The sequence below is a fragment of the Pleuronectes platessa genome, chromosome 21 (assembly GCF_947347685.1).
Source record: "Pleuronectes platessa chromosome 21, fPlePla1.1, whole genome shotgun sequence".
Classification (NCBI taxonomy): Eukaryota; Metazoa; Chordata; class Actinopteri; order Pleuronectiformes; family Pleuronectidae; genus Pleuronectes; species Pleuronectes platessa.
The window spans coordinates 1,629,453-1,653,592 of NC_070646.1; the positions used below are offsets into that span (position 1 = coordinate 1,629,453).

Here is a 24,140-nt window from a genome sequence, read left to right on the forward strand (position 1 = left end):
CATCATTACCGAACGTGTTGCTTCTAAAATCTGCTTCTTCTCTCTGCTCATCAGTGACTGAATTGATTCTAAGGAATGAATCGTGAGCAATTCAAAGACGTCCGCCTGTTTCTCACAATTTCAGACATTTTATAGACTCGACAAATAACTGAATCAATGAAAAACACAATAAAAATATATAAAAATCATTATTATGCAGCCTGAGTACAAGCCTGCGTTGTTTGTTACTGCTGAGACGTGGCACGTGTCCTCGTCCGTGACCAGTCAGGCATTTCTCTTACTTTACCCTTTAATACATGTGAGTGTCTTTAGTGCGGCGCTGTGCTCCATCTTCAAGCTAACATCACGTCCTGCCTCCTTCCCTCGTAGATCTCAGCTCCAACTTCATCCCCTTTGACGACGAGGAGGAGGAGGAGGAGGAGGAAGAGCCCTATGATGACATTGATGGGGTGACCCTCCCTCCCCCGCCGGGGCCCGGTGCTGCCCACGCCTCTCGGAGCGCCGCGCTGGGCGCAGGGCGGGAGACGGGGGAGGTTGATGAAGAGGACGAGGACATCTACGAGGTGCTGCCAGGTATGAGGACGTGGACACTGCACATCCAGAGACGCAGCGGCAGCCGCCCACACACACACACACACATAGACGTGTGATAATCAGTCAGACAAACAGACACACACTCCTCCAGCCCTCCAGCCCTCGGGGTGTTTGCAACAAGAAAATATTTGTGATGAGCTTCCCTGGCTGCGATGGTCGTGTTGCCAGGTGCCCCCCCCCCCATCACCAGGACACCCAGGCTGATCGCTCATTTTAAATCAAGCAACACTAATAAGCCTGTCAGGACCGGGGGGGGGGGGGGGGGGGGTGTCTGCAGAGCCACACAGGACGAGGAGCAGGTTCTCCTGACGCTGCCTCTGGGCTCCGTCCCCTCGCTGAGGATCCGTTACTGGACGTGGTTGAAACCAGCGAGAGCCGGGTCGGCCCCCCCGACGCTCTGTCATAGCACATCCAATTAGCTCATGTTGCCAGGCAACAAATAGGCTCCACAATTCAATCCACTAAGCACAGTTTTTTTTTGCTAAAGTCGCCTAGCAACAGCAGTTTAGTTGAGAGGAAGTAAAGAATTTGTCCCGGAGCTTTTAACGTCTTTTATAGAAAACTGGAGTTTGATTGAGGTTGTTACGAGATGAGTTGTGTGTTTGTGTGTTTGTGTGTTTGTGTGTGCGTGTGAGAGAAAGTCTTCACGGCTACAGGATCCCGAGAAGGACAAAAGACGTGATCCGATCTCCTCAGCGCCGTCGTCCATCACTCCTTCTATTAAATAAGATACATCAAGATTCTGTTTCACTCACTGAGTACATTACCTTCGCCAAAATCACTGGTGAGAGGGAGATCCGTCTTCAGACTGTCACACGGGCGTTCACAGCCATCTGGGAAGAGGTACAGAGCCTGACCACAGATGGCGTGTCGGGTGACGGGCTCTTTTGTTCACTTTCTCACCCCTTCACTTATCAATCACTGCGCTGCTCACGTCCAGCTTCTACACACAGATTAGACCCTCTGCCATTAATATGGTTTTATTGTTATTTTCATTGATTAGGAAAGATGCTTGTGTTCAACACATCGTCTTTTTATTTGCTAACGCTCTCATGATTATTTAAGATTACTTTGCAGGAGTGACCTTTCAGATTTAGGGTTATTTTCCTAAAGTTATGGATATTACATGTGTAAATAAATGCAGAGGAGGTCTGGAGCATCGTTTTCTACACGACAAGCTCCCTCAGGTTTGTCTGAAAACTCGGAACAAGGCTCAGTTGCCGGTGGAATGAAGCGTTGGAGCTGATGACCGATTTTATTGACTGGAAAATTAAATCACTGTGATATAGAAGCCGTTGGTCCAGAGCCGCGGCCTCTCGACTGAAGGATGCTCCTCTCTACGGCAGCGGAGCAAATGTTTGGTTCCCTGTGAAAACAAAAATAAAATGTAGTTTTTATTAGTCATCATGCATGAATAAAATAAAAATCCAGTAATCCAGTAATAATATTTTTTTAATTTAAATTTAATCATAGTGTGTGGGTTTTAGAGCGATAAAGACTTTCTGCATCCAGACACACACTGTTCTGATGGTCACAGATATACATGTGGTGTATATACAGTGTGTGTGTCTGTCTGTGTGTGTGTGTGTGTGTGTGTGTCGTCCGTCCTGCTCTTCCTGGAAGCAGAGGCGCAGGTTGTGCTGGAAGGTGGATAGTATTGCTGGGTTGTGGCGTTGCTGTCAGCCTGCTAGTGTTGAGGATGGATTTGGGAGACAGAGGGCAGGCGTATCACGGTGTCACCTCTCAGACCACCGGGTGCCACGCCCCCCCAGCCGATGACACGTCCGCCTCCTCCTCCTCCTCCTCCTCCTCCTCCTCCACCTCCTCCTCCACCTCCTCCTCCTCGTGCCTTAGAGGCAGAAACTCGTGTTCTTCAACTTTCCTCCTGTCTGGGACTCTGATGAATTCGATTGGAGGAGTTCTGTCACACCACAGATTGTCTGACGATGCTTTTCATTTCCTGTGAGATAAAAAGAAATCTGAGGAAAAATTGTTTGTACTTTAAGCAGACAATGTGGAAAAATGAAGTTCCTCCCTAAAGGTCACCAGACAAGTATAAATGTTCCGTCACAAATATCATAATGTTCTGTTTGTTGTTTTTTTTTAGAAGAGGAGTTTCTGGATCCAGATGAGAGCAGCGACAACCTCGGCAAAAAAGGTCCGAACCTCATCACACTCATCTGCTAATAATGAGAACGTTTCCAGCCTGATGGTTCACGAGAATCACCATTGTGCTGTTTTGTAATTTAAATGTGTGCCCCACGTTTCCTCCCAGCTTGGTCATCAGATTACGCTAACTACTACCAGTGTCTGTGGGACTGCCAGGCCGACGAGCCCGACGAGCTGGGCTTCGAGAGAGGAGACCTCATCTACGTGGTTAGCAAGGTCAGCATCTCCGTCAGCAGCAAGACTCCAGGAGGTTCTGAGCCTTAAAAGCTTGAATTAAAAATAAAAATACAAATATATAGATTGATTAAAGTGTATAAACACACATAGAAGGGAGGTACTTCCTAGTCACAAATCAAATATCCTTCCACAGCCACGTATTTTGGACTTGAGCATAAAATGGAAGTAGGGGACACGTGCTGTTATTAAATAGTTTGTGTTGCACTTCATGAATCTATAGAAAACAGATTTCCAATTCCTAATTAAATGTGAAAAAACCTAATAGTTTCTAATCTTCTAATTCTCTACATTCCACCTCTAACATGAATAATCTCCGGCCTCACACTCGACTCATGTTCGACTCGATTACGATGAGATGTCGATGTTTTAAAACGTGATAATTATTTCTCGGGGTTAAACAACATCAGCTCCAGTAATCCTCGTGTCCTCATTCGCTTTTCCCACAACCTGCTGATCTGCCCAACATCTCGGGGAGCGCTTGCATCTCGCTGCAGCAGAGAAGCAGCCGCGGTGGCGTTGTGAGTTCCTCGGGCCTCTGGGGGTGAAGCTCCATCCCCGCGCTGTGTAATGGAGCTGTTGCTCATTACGCCGCCTCGATCACAGGGGTTAATTGAGCAGGCAGCCATGCGAGGCTCTTCCTTTTCCTCTTCGACATAAACTGCAGGTGCATCTCAGCTCTTTTCTCTCAATCTGTTTCCTCGTGTTTTATGGGCATCTCCTGGTTGCATGAAGAGAATCTACCGGTGGAAAGACAACCTGCTGGAAATCAATGGCTCGTAATCTGGGCACTTTTACTGAGCTGCTCACGGCGACTTGTTCCCCCGACTGGTGAGATGGAACCCTCGTGTTCTGGGTTGAGGTTGAATTATCTGAGGAGCAGCGAGAGGAGGAAGTTAAAGTTCTATTCAGCTTTATTCTCTCTAATTTTCCAGTGGAGATTATGGATTCTACCTCGTGATTCCTAAATTAAACAATCTGAATCTTAATTATACTTGATATTTTCCCTCTGGAGGGAACTGAGGAAGTTGGTGTTTTAGATTTAGTTGGATAAACGAACAGTGTCGCTGTTTGTTGAAGAATAATGAGACTTTTGTTTACAGCAGCAGACGTGGCTCAGGTGAAATATGCTTTTTGCACATGATGGACTTTTAATTGAGGCTCTGTTGGCAGTGGCAGATTAATGAGATGGCAGCATTCAGTGTCTGTGTGTGCTGGTGGATGAGGGGGAAATGTCAAAACAGCCATGTTCATTTTTCACACGAAGAAGATGGAGGCAGCGTACTTGGAGAAACAAAGGGGGGGGGGGGGACCTGGCTCTGTGCTGCAGCTCTGCCTGGAGGATCACTTCTCACTGTATGGATCAGATTACCACCTCACTGGAGAGCTTACAAGCCAAAGTCCAGGTTGGAAGCAGGACTCAGATCGCTCTGCAAACACAGTGAGGGGCTACAAGAGAACATTCTAAATATCTTCCAGAGGATTTAAAGCCAGAGTCTGAAGCAAGGCCGTAAATTATTCAACGCAGATGTCTGAGCGGCTCCTGAATGTTTGATTCCGACTCCACCTGTGTCCCGTCCACACCTGTGTCCCGTCCACACCTGTGTCCCCCTCTGCGTCCCACCAGCATCACACCTCCCTCCTGAATAGCGTTATTTGGATTATGGCCTGTAATCGGCGATTCCCTTTAACGAGCCCTGGGGGAGGACTTCCCTGTGTCTCCTGCTCGCGGGCCCCTGTCGACGCTCCGCTTTACGGGGGATTCCTGAGAACCCTGACCTCCCTGAGTGAAATACGGGCCCTTGGCTAGATCTCAAGTCTGTCGCTTAACTGGGGACCCAGACACATGAAATGGCCGTAATAAAACCAGGGCCCATAAATTCTCTGAGCGGGTGGGAGGCCTGGTTGTCTCTGCTGTTATGTCAACACTGACCATAATTACAAGGTAATAAGGACACGCTCTAAGTGCTAAATCAATGGTGCTAACAAACTGTTATTTTTAAAGCCGGGATGTGATTGAGTGCTGAAGTGCAGAATGGGATCGCCACAGGCGCAGTGTCATGTGGCTGTGAACTGAGGAGAACATGCCGATTGTATGAAAGGCCCTCGTCCATCATTATCGATCCTCACTTACTGTAAAGTGGGGGCATTTTTACTGTATTTGTACCCCCCCCCCCCCCTTCCTGTTGCAGTGTGCGCGCGCACTGACAAAGTAAATAAATTAGGAACCTCACAACTCGTATGAATCCCATTAGTTCAGGAGGATTAATCTGGTGCTGTGGCTCCGCCGCTCGGCGCTGACACACGAGGTAGAAACACGCCGGGGAATCCATCTTGTGATTTCATATTTCTTTTCTTTTTTTTGTGTGGCTCTGGCATTTCATTTCTGAGGGCTTGCATCTTTTCTAATGCACATTATAGCTCCACAATGACACTTCAGTGTGTGATGACTAATACAACACATATCACACTCTTCACACCTTTTCTCTTTTCACTTGATTTAAATTGTTGAGATGTTTCTCTGCATCGTGGAGATCTCAACTGCAGCTTATCCCCACATGCAGAGGGGAAGTTGTGATTCACATTGTGTGTGTGTTGCAGCGTTGTGTTCATTCATCACCGCTGCTAAACACTGTTGTTGTACTTCTCCCTGACGTGTGCACATTGTCGGCCACGTCCCACTCCGAACCAGGAGCTTGTCCTGCATTCTTCCGATCTAATTTATGTGTCCACAATCAAAAGACATGGGCTCCACAGGTCAGCTGTCACATTCCTGTATTCCCACAGGCACTCATGGAGAACGGCGGGATGGAGTGGGGAGAGATTTATGGCACGAACCCGTCCAGGGTCCTTAAAACTCTGGCAAGCGCCGCTGCCACCTCTCCCTCGTTCTCTCCCTCGTTCTCTCCATTGCCCTGCTCACCTCTCTTCCTCCCCCGGCTGTCCAACCACAGCGCAGAGACGAGGAGCCGGGCCAGCCAATCCGCTGCCTCTCCCAAAGCAGAGTCATCTCACATTAAGCCTGAAGTGTTCAGCTGCCTGTTGGAGACAGAGAACATGGACACCACTGACACCTTGTGGCCGAACCCTGCAACTGGACGACTTTACTGAACTTATGCAAACACCAAAATCTGATTTAGAGCTTCATGAATCCTCCTGCTGGGAGTTTGAGCATTATTATGGAATTTAAAAAAGGAAAATAAGGAATTCTAAAACTCATTTTATGCCTAACTGGCTCCTCTCCTCTCCCAGCTTCCTGTGACGGACTCTGGTCGGGGTCATCACTGGTTTCTCTGTGTTGTACTGGCCACAGGTCACAGCCTCTGAATGCAGCTGAAGAAAAGCAAAAGTGGGCAAACAATCAGATGGGAAAAGTCAAGCTAGAGAGACAAAGACGGGGGGGGGGGATCCCTTTATTCTTTTGTGTGAACCCTGTCCCCCCCCCCCCCCCTCTCTCTCCGTTTCTCTGTCACACTCCCATTTGAAGACCCCTGGCTGCTATTGTGGCCATAGACACCAAGACGCTATAGACAGGCAAGACATCCTATTTACCACCCGGAGTAGCGGGGGTGTGTGGGGGGGGGGGGCTGGGTGAGTCTGGGGTTCGGGGTCACGCAGGACGGCAGCGGTCATCCCCCGGTCAACTACAGTAGGTCATTATTCAGCCCAAGCCAATAGCCCAGAACCGTGTCCGAGCAACCCACCCCCCAATCCATTCTGCTTAATTATTATAAATGAGGGGCGGCGTAAACAGCCATCATTACAGACACTCAGTGGCAAACACAAATCCACTTTAAATTGCTATTAAGTTAAGGAGCTATCTGTAATCCCAGGCGTGCATTAGAAAGGAGCGAGTAGCTTTTTTCTTTTTATTAAATCTCACCGTCCTGAGATATGTTCAAATGTTCTCGTGCTCTGTCATGTTTCCAATTTGAAGCCAATTCACTGATTTAATTAAAAGCCCACTTGGAAAAAAAATGGACGCTAAGTAGCCGTCCCCATCGCTGCCCGTTCAGAATCACCTTCAATATTTCTGGATTGATTTCAACAGGATTCTTCTTCTTTTTTTAATTCTTCAAGAAAATAAGCATCTCTCCCCCCCCCCCATCCCCTGTTTCACGTATTATCGGCTCATTTGCAAAGTGTACCTGGGCGAGTGGCGAGGGGGGGCGAGCGGCGAGGAGGGGGGGGCTCTCTAACCCGATTGCAGATTACAGATCACAGGCTTCTAACGGGCGAAAGGTGTCCATGCCTCTTTGTTAGGGTGACCCCGTGATGGAAGAACTGCAGAAGGGCTGCAGTGCATCTGATGAGTCCACGTAGAGGATGGAGGGAGAGAGAGAGAGGGCAGAGGAGGAGGGGGGGGGGAGGAAAAAACAAGAGAGGAGGATGCGAGGGGAAAGGAGGGAGGAGGTGAGGAGGGAGGGAGGGAGAGATTGTAACACCCAGGCGGCGGGTTCAGCAGCAGGGCAATGAGAGACTTCCTGCGCTCCATCACGCCCAAGGCCTGCCTCAGTCAGCTGGTGGCCGAGGAGAGATGCCTCATGTGTCAGGCTTATTAGCACTCCTCCTACTTTGTATGCATTTGGGATTGTGTGTGTCTGTGCGTGTGTGTGTTTGTGTGTGTTTGTGTCATCAGGGAGTGTGTGTTCGAGAAGCGAGGAGGGACACAGAGAATTCCTAATTTTTACGAAAGAAGTCGAGGTGTATTTCATAAAGCTGTGTTTTGAGATGTGTTTTCTTTAGGTACAGTCGGTGGCGTGAGGCGACACCTGCCCCCCCGCTGTCTCTCACCGCATCCAACCAACCTCGACTCACCGTCACCCCCCCCCGTCCTCCCCCCCCCCCCGCTTCGGGCCCGGGCGGCTGTCACTCCGTCCTGCGGCCCTGGACCCTGAGCGATGGGCCCATCAGAATGACGCCATTAGCGAAGCCCCCTGAGTGGTAAATAAACGACCGCGCCGGTACACTGCAGGTGTTGTCATGGCAACCGGCTCCTGCTCGGCACCAGCCCCGCCCATGCTCGTTTCACCCCCCCCCCACCCCTCCCTTCCCCAACCCTCCCTCCTTGCCCCTCCTCGCTCTCTCGGCAGAGGAGTCACCGGGAGGTTAACGAGTCAACGCGCCGCAGCCACCACAACACGGCGCTGTTTGCTCCCCCCCCACCACTCACCCCCCCACCATGGGTTGATTTGATCTGCATCCAGGTTGCAGCAAACACCGGCTCTGATGTGTGTCCCCTCTCACCGCCACACACTGCGTCCCAGGTTCGTCTCTTTAATGGGACGAGAGCAGACGCTTCCCAGGCCTCTTGATTTAGCTCTCTCTTCCCCCCCCCCCAGAGCATCTCCCGGTGAGCATCTTCCATTTGGGCCCATCGCCCCGACTCACGCCCCGGCCGCCGCACTTCAAAGCTTCAGACGCACAATTACAACAAAAAACAAATGAAAGTTAAAAGAACAGACGGACGAGGACGTGGAGGAGTTGTCTCAGTTTTTGTCATTTGGATAATTTACTCCCGGCGCCTCTTGGAATGTCCCTGTTACAGCAGGTGTACTCTGGATGAACCCGATCCAAGTATGAGGAAGATGGACTCTGCACGCCTGACAGACTTCCACCGCCATTGGCAGCCGCTCGCTGATAGGGCAGCCGTATTAAAATGGCGGCGCTGATAATCCAAAAGACCTTTCTCTGGGAGAGTTTGAGCCCGGCTGCACAGATGGGCCACGGAGATAAATACAAATCTCTGTCACTGCGGTCGGTGGAATAGAGCTGCGACGCCCCCGAGGGAGAGCAGAACTGTTTCGCTCTCTCTCCTCGATGCCCCCCCCCCCCCGTCCGTCTGTCTCCCCTCTCCTCCTCCTCCTCTGATCCGAGCCAGGTTTCCCACAACCGGGCTTTTCCCTCTGTGCTCTTACAGGGACTGAACTTTCACCCTCATGATGAAACACACACTGAGCTGTCGAGTGAGAGTCAGAAGGACGAGGCCGGGAATCGAACTTTGAGATGAAACACACAACGGACTCGCTGCAGGTCACATGACCCTGAGGCGTTTGGACGACTTGTTGACCTGAGGACAGAGTCGTTGTCTTTTAGACGTGTGTGTGTCTGTCTCTGTGTGATTTCACAGTCGTTGTGCGAGCTCGTGTGTAGTTGAGTGTTCGGTCTCCTCTGTGGTGAACTCTCAATCTGCTGGAGTGGAGAGAAGAGCGGCCCCCCCCCACTCCATCAGGACAGGGAGGACAGCAGGCCTTCGTGTGTCCCCCCCCCCCCCCAGTCTCAGGCCAAGTATTGATTGAGCACAGATCTTCCAAACTGGGATCTGAAGACCGTGGCGCTGGTGGATGTGACTCCAGATCCCAGCAGGTTTAAGACTCTCATGAAGCACAGATCCAAGTTTGATTACTTCAGTCTGAATTTAAAAAGTATTCAATGTTCACATTTTGTTATTTGTTTAATCCAAAATATAAATTCAAATATTTATGCATATCTTTATAATATGCAACTATAGAATATTTTCACTTTCAGTTAATGTCTTCATTATTTAACTGAGTATTAACAGAAGAACCAAATGAATGTGTATCGGGATGTTAACTAACAAACATTTTATTTGTTATGATTAAATGCAACATAAAATATCACATTATGTCCACAACACTAATGTCAACATGTAAAGCAATAGCATGAATTTTAAAAAGGAACATATCCGATAAGAGGAACAATTAGATTAACATTAAAAACACATTTATTTTAAAGCCAAATTTTAGCCTCAAACCACAGAGTTAAAATGATATTTTCATCTTCCTCTTGCCGGATCAACTCCTTCCTCATATTTAGGGTTAGTACATTCTTTTTAATTCCTTGTTCAATACACGCACTTCATTTAATCTGTTTCTAAATTGAATTAAACTTTGTTTTTAAAACCTATAAAAAGTCAAAACGCTCCTCAGAAGCAACAGAAAACACAAAGTGATTCTGTTAAACTGCTGATTGTGTTTTAGCAGCTGTCAAAAATCACCCTCAAGGTTTTTATTGACGTTGAAATAAAAAGTTTTTTCACATTTAATGTTTTCAAACACCAGCTTGAGTTACAGTGGATTTCATCTAATGTTAATATCATAATTTACTCTCTTATTTGTTTGTTTGTTTCGGTGATGTGAGGATGAACGGACTCCGATTATAAAACTCCTTTAGGCAAATGTGTGAATTATCCCTTTATGAATGTAACTGATTTGATTTCACACAATAGAATCTCTGCTCCTGTCTGTTTCTCTTAATCACATCACAAACATTAACTTTAGTTTGAATCAGTCTGAGGAGAAGCTGTTGTGTCTTTTCATCCGTGACTAAAAAGCAGTTTTACTTCAGCCTCTCTCTCTCTCCTGTTGTTCAGCTCATGTTTGAATGAACGCCCTCCAGGTTCACGTCTCACAGAAGATCTCACACGGCTGCTTCCTGTGAGGGCTCCTGACTTCTCTGGATTCCTTTTTGCTAGAGTAGAAGAACATTTCTTAATTTTATTATCTGAGCAGCCACTGAAAAGCAAAAAGGCCAAAATCTAACTGCAGCTCAAATCATTCAAATGGTTGTTCCTGTGTTAATATTATGAGACCAGTGTTGCATTAAAATGAAATAAAAATGTGAGATGTTGCTCGTTGCTGCTTCTTCGCTCTCCGACTCCTCGATGACTCGCTGATCTTTATTTGCTCTCTTCTCGATCAGGAGTACAACATTCACGGCTGGTGGGTCGGCGAGCTGAACGGCGCCCTGGGAATCGTCCCCAAGGACTTCCTGCACCCCGCCTACATCCTGTGAGCTGCCCCAGGTACGAGCTTCCCTCTTATCATCAGCGTTATGGACCATTACTGGGGCCTGATGCACAGGAGCTGTCCCCTGGTGCTCGTCCAGATTGCCATTGAGGTACATTCAGTCGTTGACCTGCCGTTTATGGCATCTGCTGGCGGGAGGAGGTACTGCACAGAGCAATCTGAATATGAGCAGCAGGAGCACGACTACAGTGTCAGACGTGGTATTTAAGAACATTACTCCCTGATACTGTGAGAAAGGCGCATCTTAAAATGAATTCTGAATTATTGATGCATCTGATAAGTGTGTTTTTCTTTTGTTTGTGTTTTTACTACAGAGATGCTGCTGACAGGCCTCTCGGATCATCTCATGAAAGTTCAATATTCTCTCTGATACAGACTGTAAATTATTATTCTCTCTCATACAAATTAAAATCTCTTTGTCAATCTGCTGCGGTTTGGGTCATTTCTTTCAGAGCTCAAACCTAAGTGAAAAGATCCTTCGTGCCAAATGAGGGAAGAAGCAGTTAATTCATCCGTTTGTCAATAAATACTAATAATTTTAGTTATTAAGAAAAATGATAAAATATGTTTTTGTTCCAGCTTCTCAAATTTGAAGTGTAATTATTATAAATGATAAATATTTGGCTTCTAGACTTAAACAAATTATGGGGAAAAGGAGAATTTCCAGATTATTTCCTTGTATTTTATAAACTAAACTTTACCCATTTATTAGAGAATAATTTGACAATAAAAACAAATAATTTAGCAGCAGCCCCCAGTTATGAACTGAATGATTATTTTTCGTCCGATATGATTCTGACGTTTATTGATTCACTGGTTGAAAATGTAGATTGAGTGAATTTAATTTATTTGTTTTTTCCATCACTGATATTCATTAAATAAAATCCACATTTGTTTTGTGTGATGTGAATTATTTTTAAACTAAATACTGTATGAGAAATAAAAGAAATCTCAGATGTCAAGTATTGACTGTTTAAATTCAGTTTTATTATTAATCTTCCATTTCCACCCACTAGGGGTCAGCATTGCGCCAACAGGTGTGTGTTGATAGAATTACACAAAGTAACACGTGACACAATAAAGACGAAAAACAAGCAATTTGAAATAAAGTGAATTATATGTTGACATGGACACGTCTCTCAGGTAATAAGACAAGTCTCTGTAGAATCAGTGGCTTTGTCTCCAAACTCATATTCTCATTAACAGTGCAGAAGGAAATCTGACCTCAGATCTGTACAACCCAGCAGGAAACCCCCCCAGTTCAGGATCACTGGACCACTACAGTCAGATTTATGAACATTGAACAGTGACCCAGGGAAAGCTTGATGGTTTAAAAGGTTCCACCAGCTGTGCATCCCTTTTTTTTAAAGCATCTAAATGAGTTAGACTCAGCAGTAGTGTGAAGGAACCAGTTGGTGCTTCCCAGTGAGTTGGACTCCTGTCAGTGTGGCTTTCATTTCAAACCAGTGATGCTCCCCTTTATTCAACTGGGTCCAGTTAGAGAAGAGGCAGCGCTGTGCAATGGGACGTGAAATAAGAAAACTCCAGTGAAAGAACTGAACGTGTTCCAGAAGCTGACGACAACTCGTTAGTTATGGAAATGACTCGACGTTAATTAAGACAACGAAAAAATTATTCCATGATTCTGATAATTGTTCCTGAAACCAAACAAATATGAATCTGTCCTTTGATCTGTTCCCGTTGTTTCTTCTCCCCCCCCGCCGTTTGGTCGAGTGTCTGCTGAGACGACTCTGAAGCCTCGTGTTGGTTCAAACCTTCCTTCAGCCTCTTGGCAGGTAACTGGAACTGACTGGTCCACTGTCACTCCCAGTTGCATCACGTTAAGCCCGGGACCCACTGAGCAACTTCCCAGTTCTCTGGTGTGAGAGCGTTTCACCGTGAACATCAAAGTCAAACCACTCGATTGTTTCCTGTCGACTGTTTATTAGTTTAACGAGGATTTTATTGTTAATACAGGATCAGTGACGCAGAAGGAACCTTATGATCAACACAGCAGATTCACCACTTATCAATCTGCTGATTATTGTTCCTCAATTCTTTAATAATTGTCTATGAATCAAGGAAACACGCCTGGTTGAACTTCCCACAGACCTCAGTGATGTCACACGTCCTGATCAACCAACCAAAACCCAGTGATTCTCATTTTAATGTCGCGTATCATAAAAAAAAAAAAAAAAAAGCATCAAATCCTCAAACATGTGAGTAAATTACAACTGATCCTTTAATTCAAATGTGTTTGTCATAATTTCAGCTACAATAATAAAACCTTGAGCTTCTGATCAGGAAACCAGAAGCATCTCGTCTGTTTGTGTAAACCTGAGCGGGGGGGGGGGGGGGGGGGGGGGGGAAGAGAAAACGTGTTTAGTGTTCCTGAGTTTAAAAGAAGAGAAGTTTAAAATTAAATAAACTATTTTAAAATCAACTTGAGCCTAAAGTCTGAGTCTGAGTGGTTTCTTAAATATCCTGCATCCTCGTTGGGCTCTAAGGGATCAGGAGGTGAACACAACAATCTGACCAGCTCCGCCCATGAACCCTGTTAATCTGTGTGTGACTGAGTCTCTGTTAGAGGACGTGTCCCTCGGCCGTCTCAGGGACAGCGGGCGTCCCAGCAGCTGTTACACCTGAACCTCTTGAGTCCTCCAGAGTTTCCTCCTCCTCACACAGAGCGTCGGCTGCTCCGGGAACGCAGCTGCTCTCCAGGACGCTGAAGTCTCCACTTCCACTCAGGTCTCCAGCGGCTGCGGTGGAGTTCAGGTCCAGAGGCGTCGAGTAGAGCAGCTCGTCTTTCTCCACAGGGAAGCCGTTCATCTGCAGGTCCAGGATGCTCGGGCTGGAGGCGTGAGGGTCGGACATCTTCTCGAAGCCGTTCACGTTCTGGAGCGACTCCTCGCTGTCGTCACAGACGCTCTCCTCGTCGCTGACCTTCACGATGCTCTCGTTGGAGGACGGCAGCGAGCACGTGTCCTCGTCGCTCTCGTCCTTGGTCCCCACTAAATCCACTTCCTGCTCAACCTGGTCCAGTTGTAGAGCGGCACTGGGACTGTCCTCCTCTGGGACGCTCTGCACATCCTCAGTGTCTAGGTGGATTTCTGACGGAGGTGTCGTCTCCTCTTCGCTCTCAGATTCAGAACCTTCTTCACTGTCTGGTTTCTTTGACTCCTCCTCACAGAGGACGTGAGGGACTTGAACCTCCGTGTTGTCGGCCGGGTTCACCTCAGAGCTGACGTGGTTTTCTAGAACCTGCGTCTCAGAGCAGACGACTTCCAGAACCTCCTCCTGAGATCTGTCCTTACTTCCTATGATCGTATTCTCACAGTCATTGTCTTTAAAATCTAATATTACTTCAGGATCTATACATTGTTCTGGCTCACAGGCGATTTCTATATGAGCCTCCTCGGGACAGAGCAGCTGCTCGTCCACTTCTGAAAGGCAAAGAGTCTTTTCTTCTGTTTCTAAAGTCACACCTCGTTCCTCTTCCTCTTCCTCTGCACCCTCCTCCTCCTCCTCAAGCTCACAAACCACCTCACTCTGGAAACCAGTCCCCACGGGCGAGTGCACCTCCACTGGTGTCTGTATCTGGCAGCTCATCTGCTGGGTCTGCTCTGCGAGGCTGAGGCTCTCCTCCTGGACGTCCCCCACGTAGAAGGAGGCCTCTGTGGCTTCACAGTCGACCTCTAGATGGTCGCTCCTCTGGCAGATGGTTATTGGGGATTCCTCCTCGGGCTGTAACTCTGTCTGGTCCTTCTCACGGAGCTCTAGTAAACCTGCCAGAGGGTCAGAGTCTCCACTGGAGAGCGGCTCGGGCCTGGACGTCTCTGCAGCTTGGAGACACGGCTGATGAGGAGCTGGACTGTTCAGTGGGAGAGAGGGAAACTGGTCAGAGGACTGGTTTTCACATCGTTTAGAAATATGTTCTCAACTTGAGCCGAGACTCAAGAGGATGGAAACCACTCGTATCAAACAGGAAGTTAGACACCAGGTTGTTAAAGGTGGTGAAATAACACTTTGTACCAACAATAACATTCTAATTATTAAACATGGAGTTTAATCACATTAATGTTGAATCTCAGCTGATTTGAATCTGATCTGTTTTGTTATCTTTCAGATGCTTGTTATTAACTCGACCAAGAGGCAGATTCACAGGAGCTTTCATAAAAATCTGAATAAAAAAAAAGCAAGTCACAACTTAGACAACAACAAATAAGAAAACTTAACACATATCATTTCTTCATAAACTGAAGTCACCAAGTTACCGACGGGTCTTTTACTTCCTCAGCAGCCTGACGGGCAGATTGTGTGTTTGCTGCTTCCTCCACTTTTTATTTTTATATTATAAAAAGAGAACTAACATCCGCTGAACAATTTAAGTCTTGAACTTTAAAGGCAGCTCCTGCACAAACCATTTGAAAAGAAGCTAAATTTAAAGACTCAAGTTAAAGATTATTTCCACGTTAATAACAATAAACCCAAAGGTCAGACCCCCCCCCCCCCCCTTACCTCTCCATGGACTCATAAGAAACGGTCAAGCTGGCCTCCTTGCTGGGATCGTCCTCCTGAGCCTGAGCGAAGCCCCAGTTGGACGAGGCGTAGGTGAGGATGGCGTCGGTCACCGAGTAGGGGGTGTGGCCCTGAACGCAGTCCAGGATGTGACCCACCGGCAGCTGGGTCTGCAGGAAGAGGTGGAGCTGGCTGTCCGACAGGCACACGGTCATGTTCACCACTCTGTCGGGACAAAGGTTCACAGGGTCAGGACGTCTGGGAACCTTCAGAGCCACAGCAGATTAAACACAGAGCTTTTTATTCTTCAGAAGAACCAGATGAAGAACTGACTTGTCCAGAAAGGCCTGAAGTCCGTTCCTCCTCCGCTCCAGAAAGTCCTCGTTGCAGAAGGAGAAGAAGGATTTTCCTGGAAGATCTGGGACGGGCCTGGAAGAAGAACCACAAACAGAGGTTTCAGCTTGTTTACTCAATTAAGTCACACAGAAGATACACAGCCAGAGGTATCTAACTTTACCACAGTGTTATCAGAGTGACTTAGAGGAACCGGTTTCCTGGAACCTGATGAATTTGAGGCTCCACGGACTTGTGAGGGAAATATCTGGCTTCAGTTCCTAATGCTAAACGCACCAGTTAGTCTGTACTGGTTTGCAAATAATAAAATAAGTGTTGAGGAACTTACACCAGACCAGCGTTCTTCTGCATCTTCTTCTGGAGCCACACAAACTCGCTGTAGCGCCGACGCACACAGGACGTCTTGGCTGTGAAGGCTTTGCTGTTGGTCTGGGAAGAAAAACACATGATTCCACAGTTCAGTTGAGGAGATGTAATCCTATTAAAAAGGTTAAGGTAGTTGATGTTCCATATGTTTCTTCAACAAATTGTAATTATTAAATCAGTAAATAATAGATGGTGAGATTCAAAATGTTTCAGCACATTTCTCCTTGATGCATTTAGTTTTTAAAGATGAATTTTTCAGTAGCTCTCAAAACTTCCAATTACAAATATTCCCCTTGAGGAACTAAAGAGCACAAGAAAGTAAAGACGTTAAGTATTTAGAGGCAGAAATTAACATTTCCTGATTTGTTCTCTCACAGGATTTGAAGATAAATAAATAAATAATGAGTTAACACCAATTTACTGTACAAGTGCTTCTCTGTATGATTGTGACTAATGTCAGTAGAATGACTTGTAATCACATGCCAGTGATTCCAACGTGTGACAGAGTCCTCTTATGTTTGCATAACAAGCCGCGTTCAGACCGGACCGAATCAATTACAGCGCTGGTTCAATTCCCACGTCATTAAAACACATGAACTGATTCCACGGGTGTGTAAAGGTCCCGGAAGGCAGCAGAAATATCAAACACTTCCTGATTCCAGCTTCTCAAACGGGAGTTTCTCTACGTCAAATATGAAAATATCAGGATTATATTTAGATTTTTGAAGATGTTAGATTTGTCTGCAATAAATAAGTAATCTTTTACTATTTTCTGACAGACAAATATAATATCCTGCAGCGTTTATCAATAAAGAAATCTAATAAATGACTTTACAAAGATCATTTAAGACTTTATACCACATTGATCATTATCCAAAGTGGGAAAGATATCAATAAAAATGGAAATCTGTACTTTTTAGACTAAAGTTGACTGTGAATGAGTTTAATCTAATGTTTATAGTTTACAGGTAATGAGAGCGTTGTAGTATTTTCCTGGAAGTTGTAAGTGGAGCTGAAAACAAATGAAAACCAACTCTCTTAACTTTCTGATTCCCACTTTGTGCATCAACAAATCAACCACAAGCTGAGTGATGCCTGATCATGTGATGTCACACGATCGTTACCAGTTTCCCGAGTCAACACCCACACAGCACGAAGCCTCAGTGCTGACTCAGCATTCCTCCACACAGCCTCAGTGCTGAGACAACGATAAGAGCTCCTGTCCAAACGCGACAGCAGGAATCTGTCGGCTGCAGTGGTTTCCTCAGGCTGGAGGTCACGTCGGGTTGAAAGGGCCGACGGGGATCTAATCAGGCGAGTGGTATCTGAAGCTCCGGGTTATTCACTGCTTCTATTTGACCTGTTTTCTGTGGCGTCAGTTACAGAAAACCACGTTTGTTCCTTTGTGGCCAAAAAACTGCTCCACTGTCGTACAACTACCGGTGATGTTCATCTAGAATAAAACATCCTCTGGGTATTATAGAAGTGAATCATCTTCAGATATTTTAGGGAGATGCTCGTGTCCCAGCCCCAACATACCATCGAGGAATAAAAAGATAAAGACCAGAGGAGAAAAAGATCAATCTGAGGTTTACAAATCTGGACAAAGGCTGGAAAACAACACAGATAACAACTTGTTGTTTTCTCAAACTCAACATAACTGAGGCTACAAATATTTCCCACCAGCAAATAGACTTTTAAATTTCCCTCCATTTAATCTTTGGTTTCCTAAATGGTTTCTTATCTTTTGTTTATCTGGCCAAGAAGTTTGAAACTTAAAAAATATGAACGTCACAAAAAACAAAGCAAATCTTCACACAGCATTTGCACACTTCTACTTATTGTCTTTAATACTCACATGCAGGAATATTTTATAGTCCACAAATGAATTCCACGAGCCTTCATTTTGAATGCGGGGATCTTGGACCCGCACTGCAACAAACTCCTGGAGGATGGAAACAGAAAACACATTTTAATTAATTTAAATTTATATTAAAATAACTGTGTCTGTGTTTTACTGTATCAAGGCTAAACTAGTAGGATCTATATTTCATCATATCCCTCATCAACACAGATGTTTCTTCTGAAATGCTTTTAAAAATATCAATTATTCAGCTTTTATTAAATGAGAATTTGCTTAGACATTAATCTTGTGTTGTGTAGAAAATGGGAAAGAGCTCAGCTACTCACATCATCTTGATTCCGGTTCATCTTACCGAGTTCTTCACTGCAGAGACACAAGAGGACACGGTTCAATCAAGTGGATTAAAAGCTCTATTTTGTTTTTACCGTTTCTACGGTGGCGTCATGAGTTGATGACTCATCGTCTCAAAGAGAAGCTGGTCAGCGAAAACCCACTGAGTCACTCACACAGAAGTTTGTCTTCACTTCCTGAAGCGAGTGAAGACTCTTCAGGGTTCCTCTGAAGTTTAACATTCTGAAAACTGTTCAGCTCGAAAAACAAAGATCGCTCAAAACATCGTGTTCACTATCGGGACCAATATTCAGCTGCAAGCGCTGGAAATGATGAGATGAAAGTGATCTATTCATATCTTCTATATTTGTAGTTCTATTTATACTGTGATACAGCTGCGATAACCGTAAACTGAAGTGGAACTAACTTTCTTCCCCTTTAGGCACCGGCCTCGTGGACGGATCAACAAGTGGGACGACCGCACACGAGTCAGAGCTTCTGTTCAAAGTGCTGTCAGGGGACGGGGACGGGGGGGACGGGGGGACAGGGACAGGGACATAACAGTGACTCTTCAACCACGGGAAGATTCAAATGACCACATTAGAGACATTAGAGACATAAGTGGGAGAAATGACTAAAGAGAAATAAAAGACCAAATGATGACATGACGAGGGCAGTGACCAAAATACTATGAGTCACAACGACCACAAGAAAGATTCAAAAGACATAAACAATGTCCATCGAGAGACAAATAACGATCAACAGATTAGGGCTAAAATATCAATTATAGCAAAATAACAAATCGATATCGAGTCGGTGAGGAGACACAACATGTTATTGATTAACCGCAGATTCAACTGTTTTAAAGAAGAGAGTTTAAAACCACAACCTTGATTCGGTGGAGGACGGTGTCGTGGATATCGACTCATTTTTTAAAAATCTTTATCACTTTTGGGCCGTGTCCTCCAGCCCGAGGACCAGAATGAGACAAACAGTCAACGAGAGACAAATAAGACAACCAACGAGCATCACGTCCACAAATGTCACGACTCAATCACATGTCGTCTTTGAGATGGTGGGCGTTGGGGGGGCTGCCCCTCTTGTTTGTGCCCCGGGCCCATTGTTTTAACCTCATCCGCCCCTGCTGCTCAGACTAGTGTCCCTCCTGTGACTAAACGTTGAAGCCATGTTGGAAGGAGTTTGTCTCCATGTCCTCATGTCTTCATGTCCTCATGTCTCCGTCCTCCTCACACACGGACACACACTCCTCTTCATGTACAAGTGAATGAAAACGTTACAGTTTGACCCACGTTACTTCTCCTGGGGGAGTAAACACTCAATGCTACATTAGCTCCAAGCTAACCCGGGCGGGCGGGCACTTACTTTCACGCGGTGTGCGGGTTGTCTGCCGCTGCTGCGGGATCGAACCTGCGGCTGTGTGCGTGTGCGCGTGTCTGCGGGGGTCAGTGGTTTATCCTTCGGTGGGAACCCTCCGACTCTCGGACCCTCCGCGAACTGATCTCAGATCCATTTCGTCAAGTCACAAGCGCCGCGGCGACGTCATGACGTCCGGCAAACTGCTTCCGGGAGCATGTGCTGTGACGTTGGAGAAGGGGGCGCGGTTTATAATAAAAACAATCGAAAGGATTTAAAGGAACATCACAATGTTTTGATTTGTTTTATATTCATTAGAAAGTCAGAGACACGTTAAAGGGAAAGTTCAAAAGGAAACTGGAGTAGATAAACACGTTCAGGGTCCAATAGAGAGTTTATAGCTCTTAGATATTTACTGTTATCTTTATATATTGATATGAACTTTTGTTTTTTATTCTTGTTAAGTATAAAGTTTTACTAATTCTATGTAGGACGATTCTGCCAACTGCCCTCATCTGCTAAAACTGTCACTTTAAGGAAATGTAATTTTTAAATGAATGAAAAGAAATACACAAAATATACTAAACTACATGTTGTATTGATGTCTAATGATGTAGGGAATGTATTATCATTATTTTTATAAAACATGCTTATCAGGATAATGGCCCCAGGATTATAGAGAAACATGTTTACTGCAAAAGATAAAACTTTATTGATCCACACACAAGAGAATAGAAATATCTATAAAAAGGCAAAAACTTTCACTGCAGTGGTTTGTATGCAAATGTTATGAAGTAAAGTAGCACAACTGTTTGTACATAAATATAAATATGTCACGAAGTGTAGATGATAAATAAATAAATATTAGTATGAATGTGTTTACTAGTAACAAGTGTATTCCCAGTTATTGATGTCTCAGTGAGTCCGCTCCATGGATCCATCTCGTAATTTCCTCTCTCTCAGAAATCACAGATCTACACATCACTCGCGCTCAGCAACGCCCCCCTCTGGCTTCCTGCATGAGTAAATCCACATGTTCTATAATCAGTGATGTCCAGCGGATTCCCTTGTTTTGTATCCCTCCTCTCCTTCCAGACGAAGGGGCGGCATCGAACCATTTTCATCACAAACAGCGACGCTTCCCTTTTTTCAAACCGTAGAACTCCGGGACAAAGCCTCGCTGGTTGTGAACCTCCTCCTCTCGCACCCGCCTCCTCCTCCACCGCCACTGATCGAAGGTGAGTTCGGTTCGATCTCCTCCTCGACGCGGGGTTCTCCTCTTTGATCGTGCGGAGTTAGCTTCATGTGCACATTTGCAAAGGGGGCGGGGGCACAGTTTGAATAAGCACGTTAGCTCCCAGTTTGAGATCAGGTGGAATCTGTGCGATGATCGATAATCACCAGTATCCGCACTGGTCCCGCTGCGTGACGCGTTAGCTGCTAACGAGGCGAAGCAACATGGAGGAAACCGCAGCTCCACGCGAGCTGGGGCTTTGTCGTGCCCCGGGTTTGTGTTAGCAGGCTAACGTTAGCTGCACCGACAGACCCGAGGGGGGGGGGGGGGGATTCAAACCCGCGTCGTTTTCTGCTGAACGTCATCGTGCTGTGAAGCTTCGTGGTTGATGGACCAGCCGCTGACAGACTGGGCCTCGAACCCATCCCAGTTTGTTCCAGATGTGCAAGGAACACAAACACTGAAGCCACATGTGCAGGTCTCTTTTTACAGCTGGTCAGTGTTTATGAAGGGTTTGATACCCCCCCCCCCCCCCCAGCTGAGACACACATGTAACACTAAAGAAACTTGGACAAATTATCTGATCTACTGTAAAATAACAGCAATTTATGTGTTGATTGTCTCAAATCATATTTCAAATCACAATATTTATTTTCTTTGATATCTCATCGCAAACTCAATATTTGTGGGATGTTGGACTCAACATGTGTCACAGATGGAAACGTTTCATGAATACTTGGTTAATAATGCAAATAATGTCCCAGAAGGAATCATCATACACGTAATAAGCAATGGAATAAGAATAAATATTGTTGTATTTCATTTTCAATATTTTCGAGTTGTTGGCTTCACCCTGAAATATCTCTGCGATGTTTAAAGTACTTTTCTTTGTATACGTCATCACAAACTAACAAAAACAGTGTTATTGATTATTGGACTGTAAGAAACAGAAAAACTGTTGAAATCTGGAATTAAATCATAAACTAATCAGACGGTAAACAACTTTATGAAGCAATATAATCAGATTGGAAAATACAAGTAGTTAAATCTGAATTAATGCTGATGATGTGTCGCCCTTGTGTCTTTTGTGTTTTTGAGCAGGAACCTGCTGGTCCCCGGGTCCACCTGATGAGCATGAGCCTGAAAACAGAACCCTCTACCGATGGTCCCGCTGTTACAGAAGGTTTCACACTTTACTTTCTAACACTTGTCTGGATCAGATCCAACACATGTTTGTCTTCCATTTGATTCTAAGCTCAGAAGTAGTTGTTTTCCATTCATCTGTGAACCAGAAAGTTTAAGTAACTTTTTAAAAAGAGAATATTCAGTGTCAAGGCTTCAGCAGAAAGTGGATTTCCCTCAGGAGCAGCCTCCACCTGCTCATTTCTCCTGTTTCCACCCCAGAGGTGAGCAAAGCGACTTCGCCTGAGAAGAAGGAGAAGAAGCCAGAGGATGTGGCTGAGGAGGAGGAGGAGGAGGAAGAGTATATCGTGGAAAAGGTCCTGAATCGGCGGGTGATGAAAGGGAGAGTGGAGTATCTTCTCAAGTGGAAAGGCTTCTCTGAGTGAGTGAGGGAGTTGACATATTCTGGTTGACTTATGACTTATGCTTTAAGTTATCGCAGCAATAAATGAAATTAAATACCAACATATTTAACAGATGGCTAGAGCATGAATTAAATGCAGGAATACTGTATTTTCTATGTACGTGATATCTGCAGAGAAGACAACACGTGGGAGCCGGACGATAACCTGGACTGTCCAGATCTGATTGCAGAATTTCTGCAGTCCCAGAAAACGGCTCACGATGGAAAGAGGAAGGCGGGAGGAGAGGCCGAGGGAGACGAGAGTAAATCCAAGAAGAAGAAAGACGACGTGAGTCCCGACTCGTCTCTCTCGCAAACCAAAGCAGTGGTTTGATATTTAGTTTGTTTTAAGCTACAAGATATTAAATAAAAAGATGTCTTCTAGACAACTTTAAGGCAGAATTGAGAAGAAACTGCATAATGTGACATTTGGATTCAGTCTCAGCAGCTGTTCAAAGGGAAGATAACAAACATTCCTCTTCTCAAGGTCGCTCCAAAGATAGGTCGCTCCAAAGATACTTTTCATCAGTGTGTCTGTGTTTTTTAAAGTCCCACGATTAATGTAGTGTTCCTCGATGTGTTATAAATTCAGATCCTGGCCTTAGAAACACAGGAGCTGTGATTGTATAGTTTTCATCTGTTTTACGATTGGTTCAAGTTGTGTTTTGATTCCTGATCCTCAGCCAGAGAAGCTCCGGGGCTTCGCTCGAGCTCTGGACCCGGAGAGGATCATCGGGGCCACAGATTCCACAGGAGAACTCATGTTCCTCATGAAATGGTTTGTGTGAAGCCTGCAACACTGGAGCTGTTGAAGAACTACTGGAAACATCAGAGGCTGAACCAGTTAAATTCTCTTTTTCTGCTGTCGCTCCTGCAGGAAGAACTCGGACGAGGCCGACCTGGTGCCGGCGAAGGAAGCCAACGTGAAGTGTCCGCAGGTCGTCATCGCCTTCTACGAGGAGAGACTCACCTGGCACTCGTACCCCACCGAGGACGAGAAGAAGGAGGACAAGAACTAACACGGGGCGAAGAGGGGGAATTCCATTGTACTCTCAACAGGGGTGGGGGGGCAGCAGAGATCAGTGAGACACCACTGGACTCACTCGTCTCTCGGTGTTGTATCCCTCATTCGATTCTACTTTTATCTGGATGTAATCTCCATGTATATAAGCTTCAGGTCCATCTGAATTAAGACAGTGTTCATTCTCCGTATCCGTTCCAGTTTTAACGAGTCGATTAAACGAGACAGTTTCAGTGTGATCTCCGCTCGACGTGGAATCAGAGACGTTTTCATTTCATCATTGTGCCATGTTCTCGGTTCACCGGTGCTTTATCGAGGGGAGACAGCGTTTCCTCTTAGCCGTGACCTTCGACCTTGTTTGGTGTTCGGTGATGAAGCCGCTCTTTCAGTGAGTCGTTCTCTGTAGTGTGTTGCTTCTCACTTTTTTGAAAATAAAACACTTTTTGTTAATGTCTTGTTTCCTGCTCGTGTCACTTATAGTAAAACCAGTTTAAACCCAGTGGAGCTGCAGCTGGAGATTGTTTTCATCTGACATCAAAACTTCAGTGATTAAAAAGCTCATCAACCAATCAGAAGCTTAATTTAGGACCCGGCTCATAGGATTTTTGATATATTTCCTGCATTACTAACATCTTTGTAAACACTGTTCATTTTAAGCATTTAAATTA

At 45.6% G+C, this 24,140-nt stretch overlaps 3 protein-coding genes across 5 annotated transcripts in view; 2 read left to right on the forward strand and 1 right to left on the reverse strand.

The window, feature by feature from the left end:
- skap1 (src kinase associated phosphoprotein 1) overlaps positions 1 to 11,791 on the forward strand; it is a 29,199-nt gene extending 17,408 nt beyond the window's left edge. The window contains exons 9-13 of one of the 2 annotated variants that reach the window (XM_053414279.1): positions 370 to 573; positions 2,702 to 2,752; positions 2,870 to 2,979; positions 10,720 to 10,822; positions 11,141 to 11,791. In XM_053414279.1, coding sequence (XP_053270254.1) covers positions 370 to 573; positions 2,702 to 2,752; positions 2,870 to 2,979; positions 10,720 to 10,812 — 458 coding nt within the window. In that variant the 3' untranslated portion in view covers positions 10,813 to 10,822; positions 11,141 to 11,791. Of the gene's footprint in view, positions 1 to 369; positions 574 to 2,701; positions 2,753 to 2,869; positions 2,980 to 10,719 lie in introns of both variants that reach the window. The other variant, XM_053414280.1, reaches the window with a different exon arrangement.
- A 1,387-nt stretch (positions 11,792 to 13,178) lies between these two features.
- Positions 13,179 to 19,816, reverse strand: snx11 (sorting nexin 11). Of its 2 annotated transcripts, none has more exons than XM_053414276.1 (7): positions 19,642 to 19,816; positions 18,255 to 18,291; positions 17,923 to 18,009; positions 16,027 to 16,127; positions 15,678 to 15,773; positions 15,345 to 15,569; positions 13,179 to 14,697 (listed from the first exon to the last, which is right to left on the reverse strand). In XM_053414276.1, exons 2-7 carry the CDS (start codon positions 18,273 to 18,275, stop codon positions 13,410 to 13,412), a joined length of 1,818 nt encoding a protein of 605 aa, XP_053270251.1. In that variant the 5' UTR covers positions 18,276 to 18,291; positions 19,642 to 19,816; the 3' UTR covers positions 13,179 to 13,409. The 2 variants fall into 2 exon arrangements, with proteins under 2 accessions (XP_053270251.1, XP_053270252.1); XM_053414277.1 differs by lacking the exon at positions 19,642 to 19,816 and adding an exon at positions 18,435 to 18,724.
- Positions 19,817 to 20,662: 846 nt separating this feature from the next.
- cbx1b (chromobox homolog 1b (HP1 beta homolog Drosophila)) lies at positions 20,663 to 23,905 on the forward strand. Its single transcript, XM_053414281.1, has 6 exons — positions 20,663 to 20,870; positions 21,968 to 22,049; positions 22,271 to 22,430; positions 22,587 to 22,740; positions 23,135 to 23,229; positions 23,329 to 23,905. The coding sequence occupies exons 2-6, from the start codon at positions 21,995 to 21,997 to the stop codon at positions 23,468 to 23,470; spliced, it is 606 nt and encodes a 201-aa protein (XP_053270256.1). The 5' UTR covers positions 20,663 to 20,870; positions 21,968 to 21,994; the 3' UTR covers positions 23,471 to 23,905.
- The last annotated feature ends 235 nt before the right edge of the window (positions 23,906 to 24,140 follow it).

Bases quoted from the DNA above. Each gene is read 5' to 3' on its own strand.
- snx11 (XM_053414276.1), bottom strand. From the start codon at position 18,275: ATGAACCGGAATCAAGATGAT. The intron at 18,010-18,254 runs GTGAGTAGCTGA...TCCATCCTCCAG, and splicing joins TGAACCGGAATCAAGATGAT to GAGTTTGTTGCAGTGCGGGT. The intron at 15,570-15,677 runs GTCAGTTCTTCA...TTGTCCCGACAG, and splicing joins CTTCAGGCCTTTCTGGACAA to AGTGGTGAACATGACCGTGT.
- cbx1b (XM_053414281.1), top strand. From the start codon at position 21,995: ATGAGCATGAGCCTGAAAACAGAACCCTCTACCGATGGTCCCGCTGTT. The intron at 22,050-22,270 runs GTTTCACACTTT...TTTCCACCCCAG, and splicing joins TGGTCCCGCTGTTACAGAAG to AGGTGAGCAAAGCGACTTCG. The intron at 23,230-23,328 runs GTTTGTGTGAAG...TCGCTCCTGCAG, and splicing joins CTCATGTTCCTCATGAAATG to GAAGAACTCGGACGAGGCCG.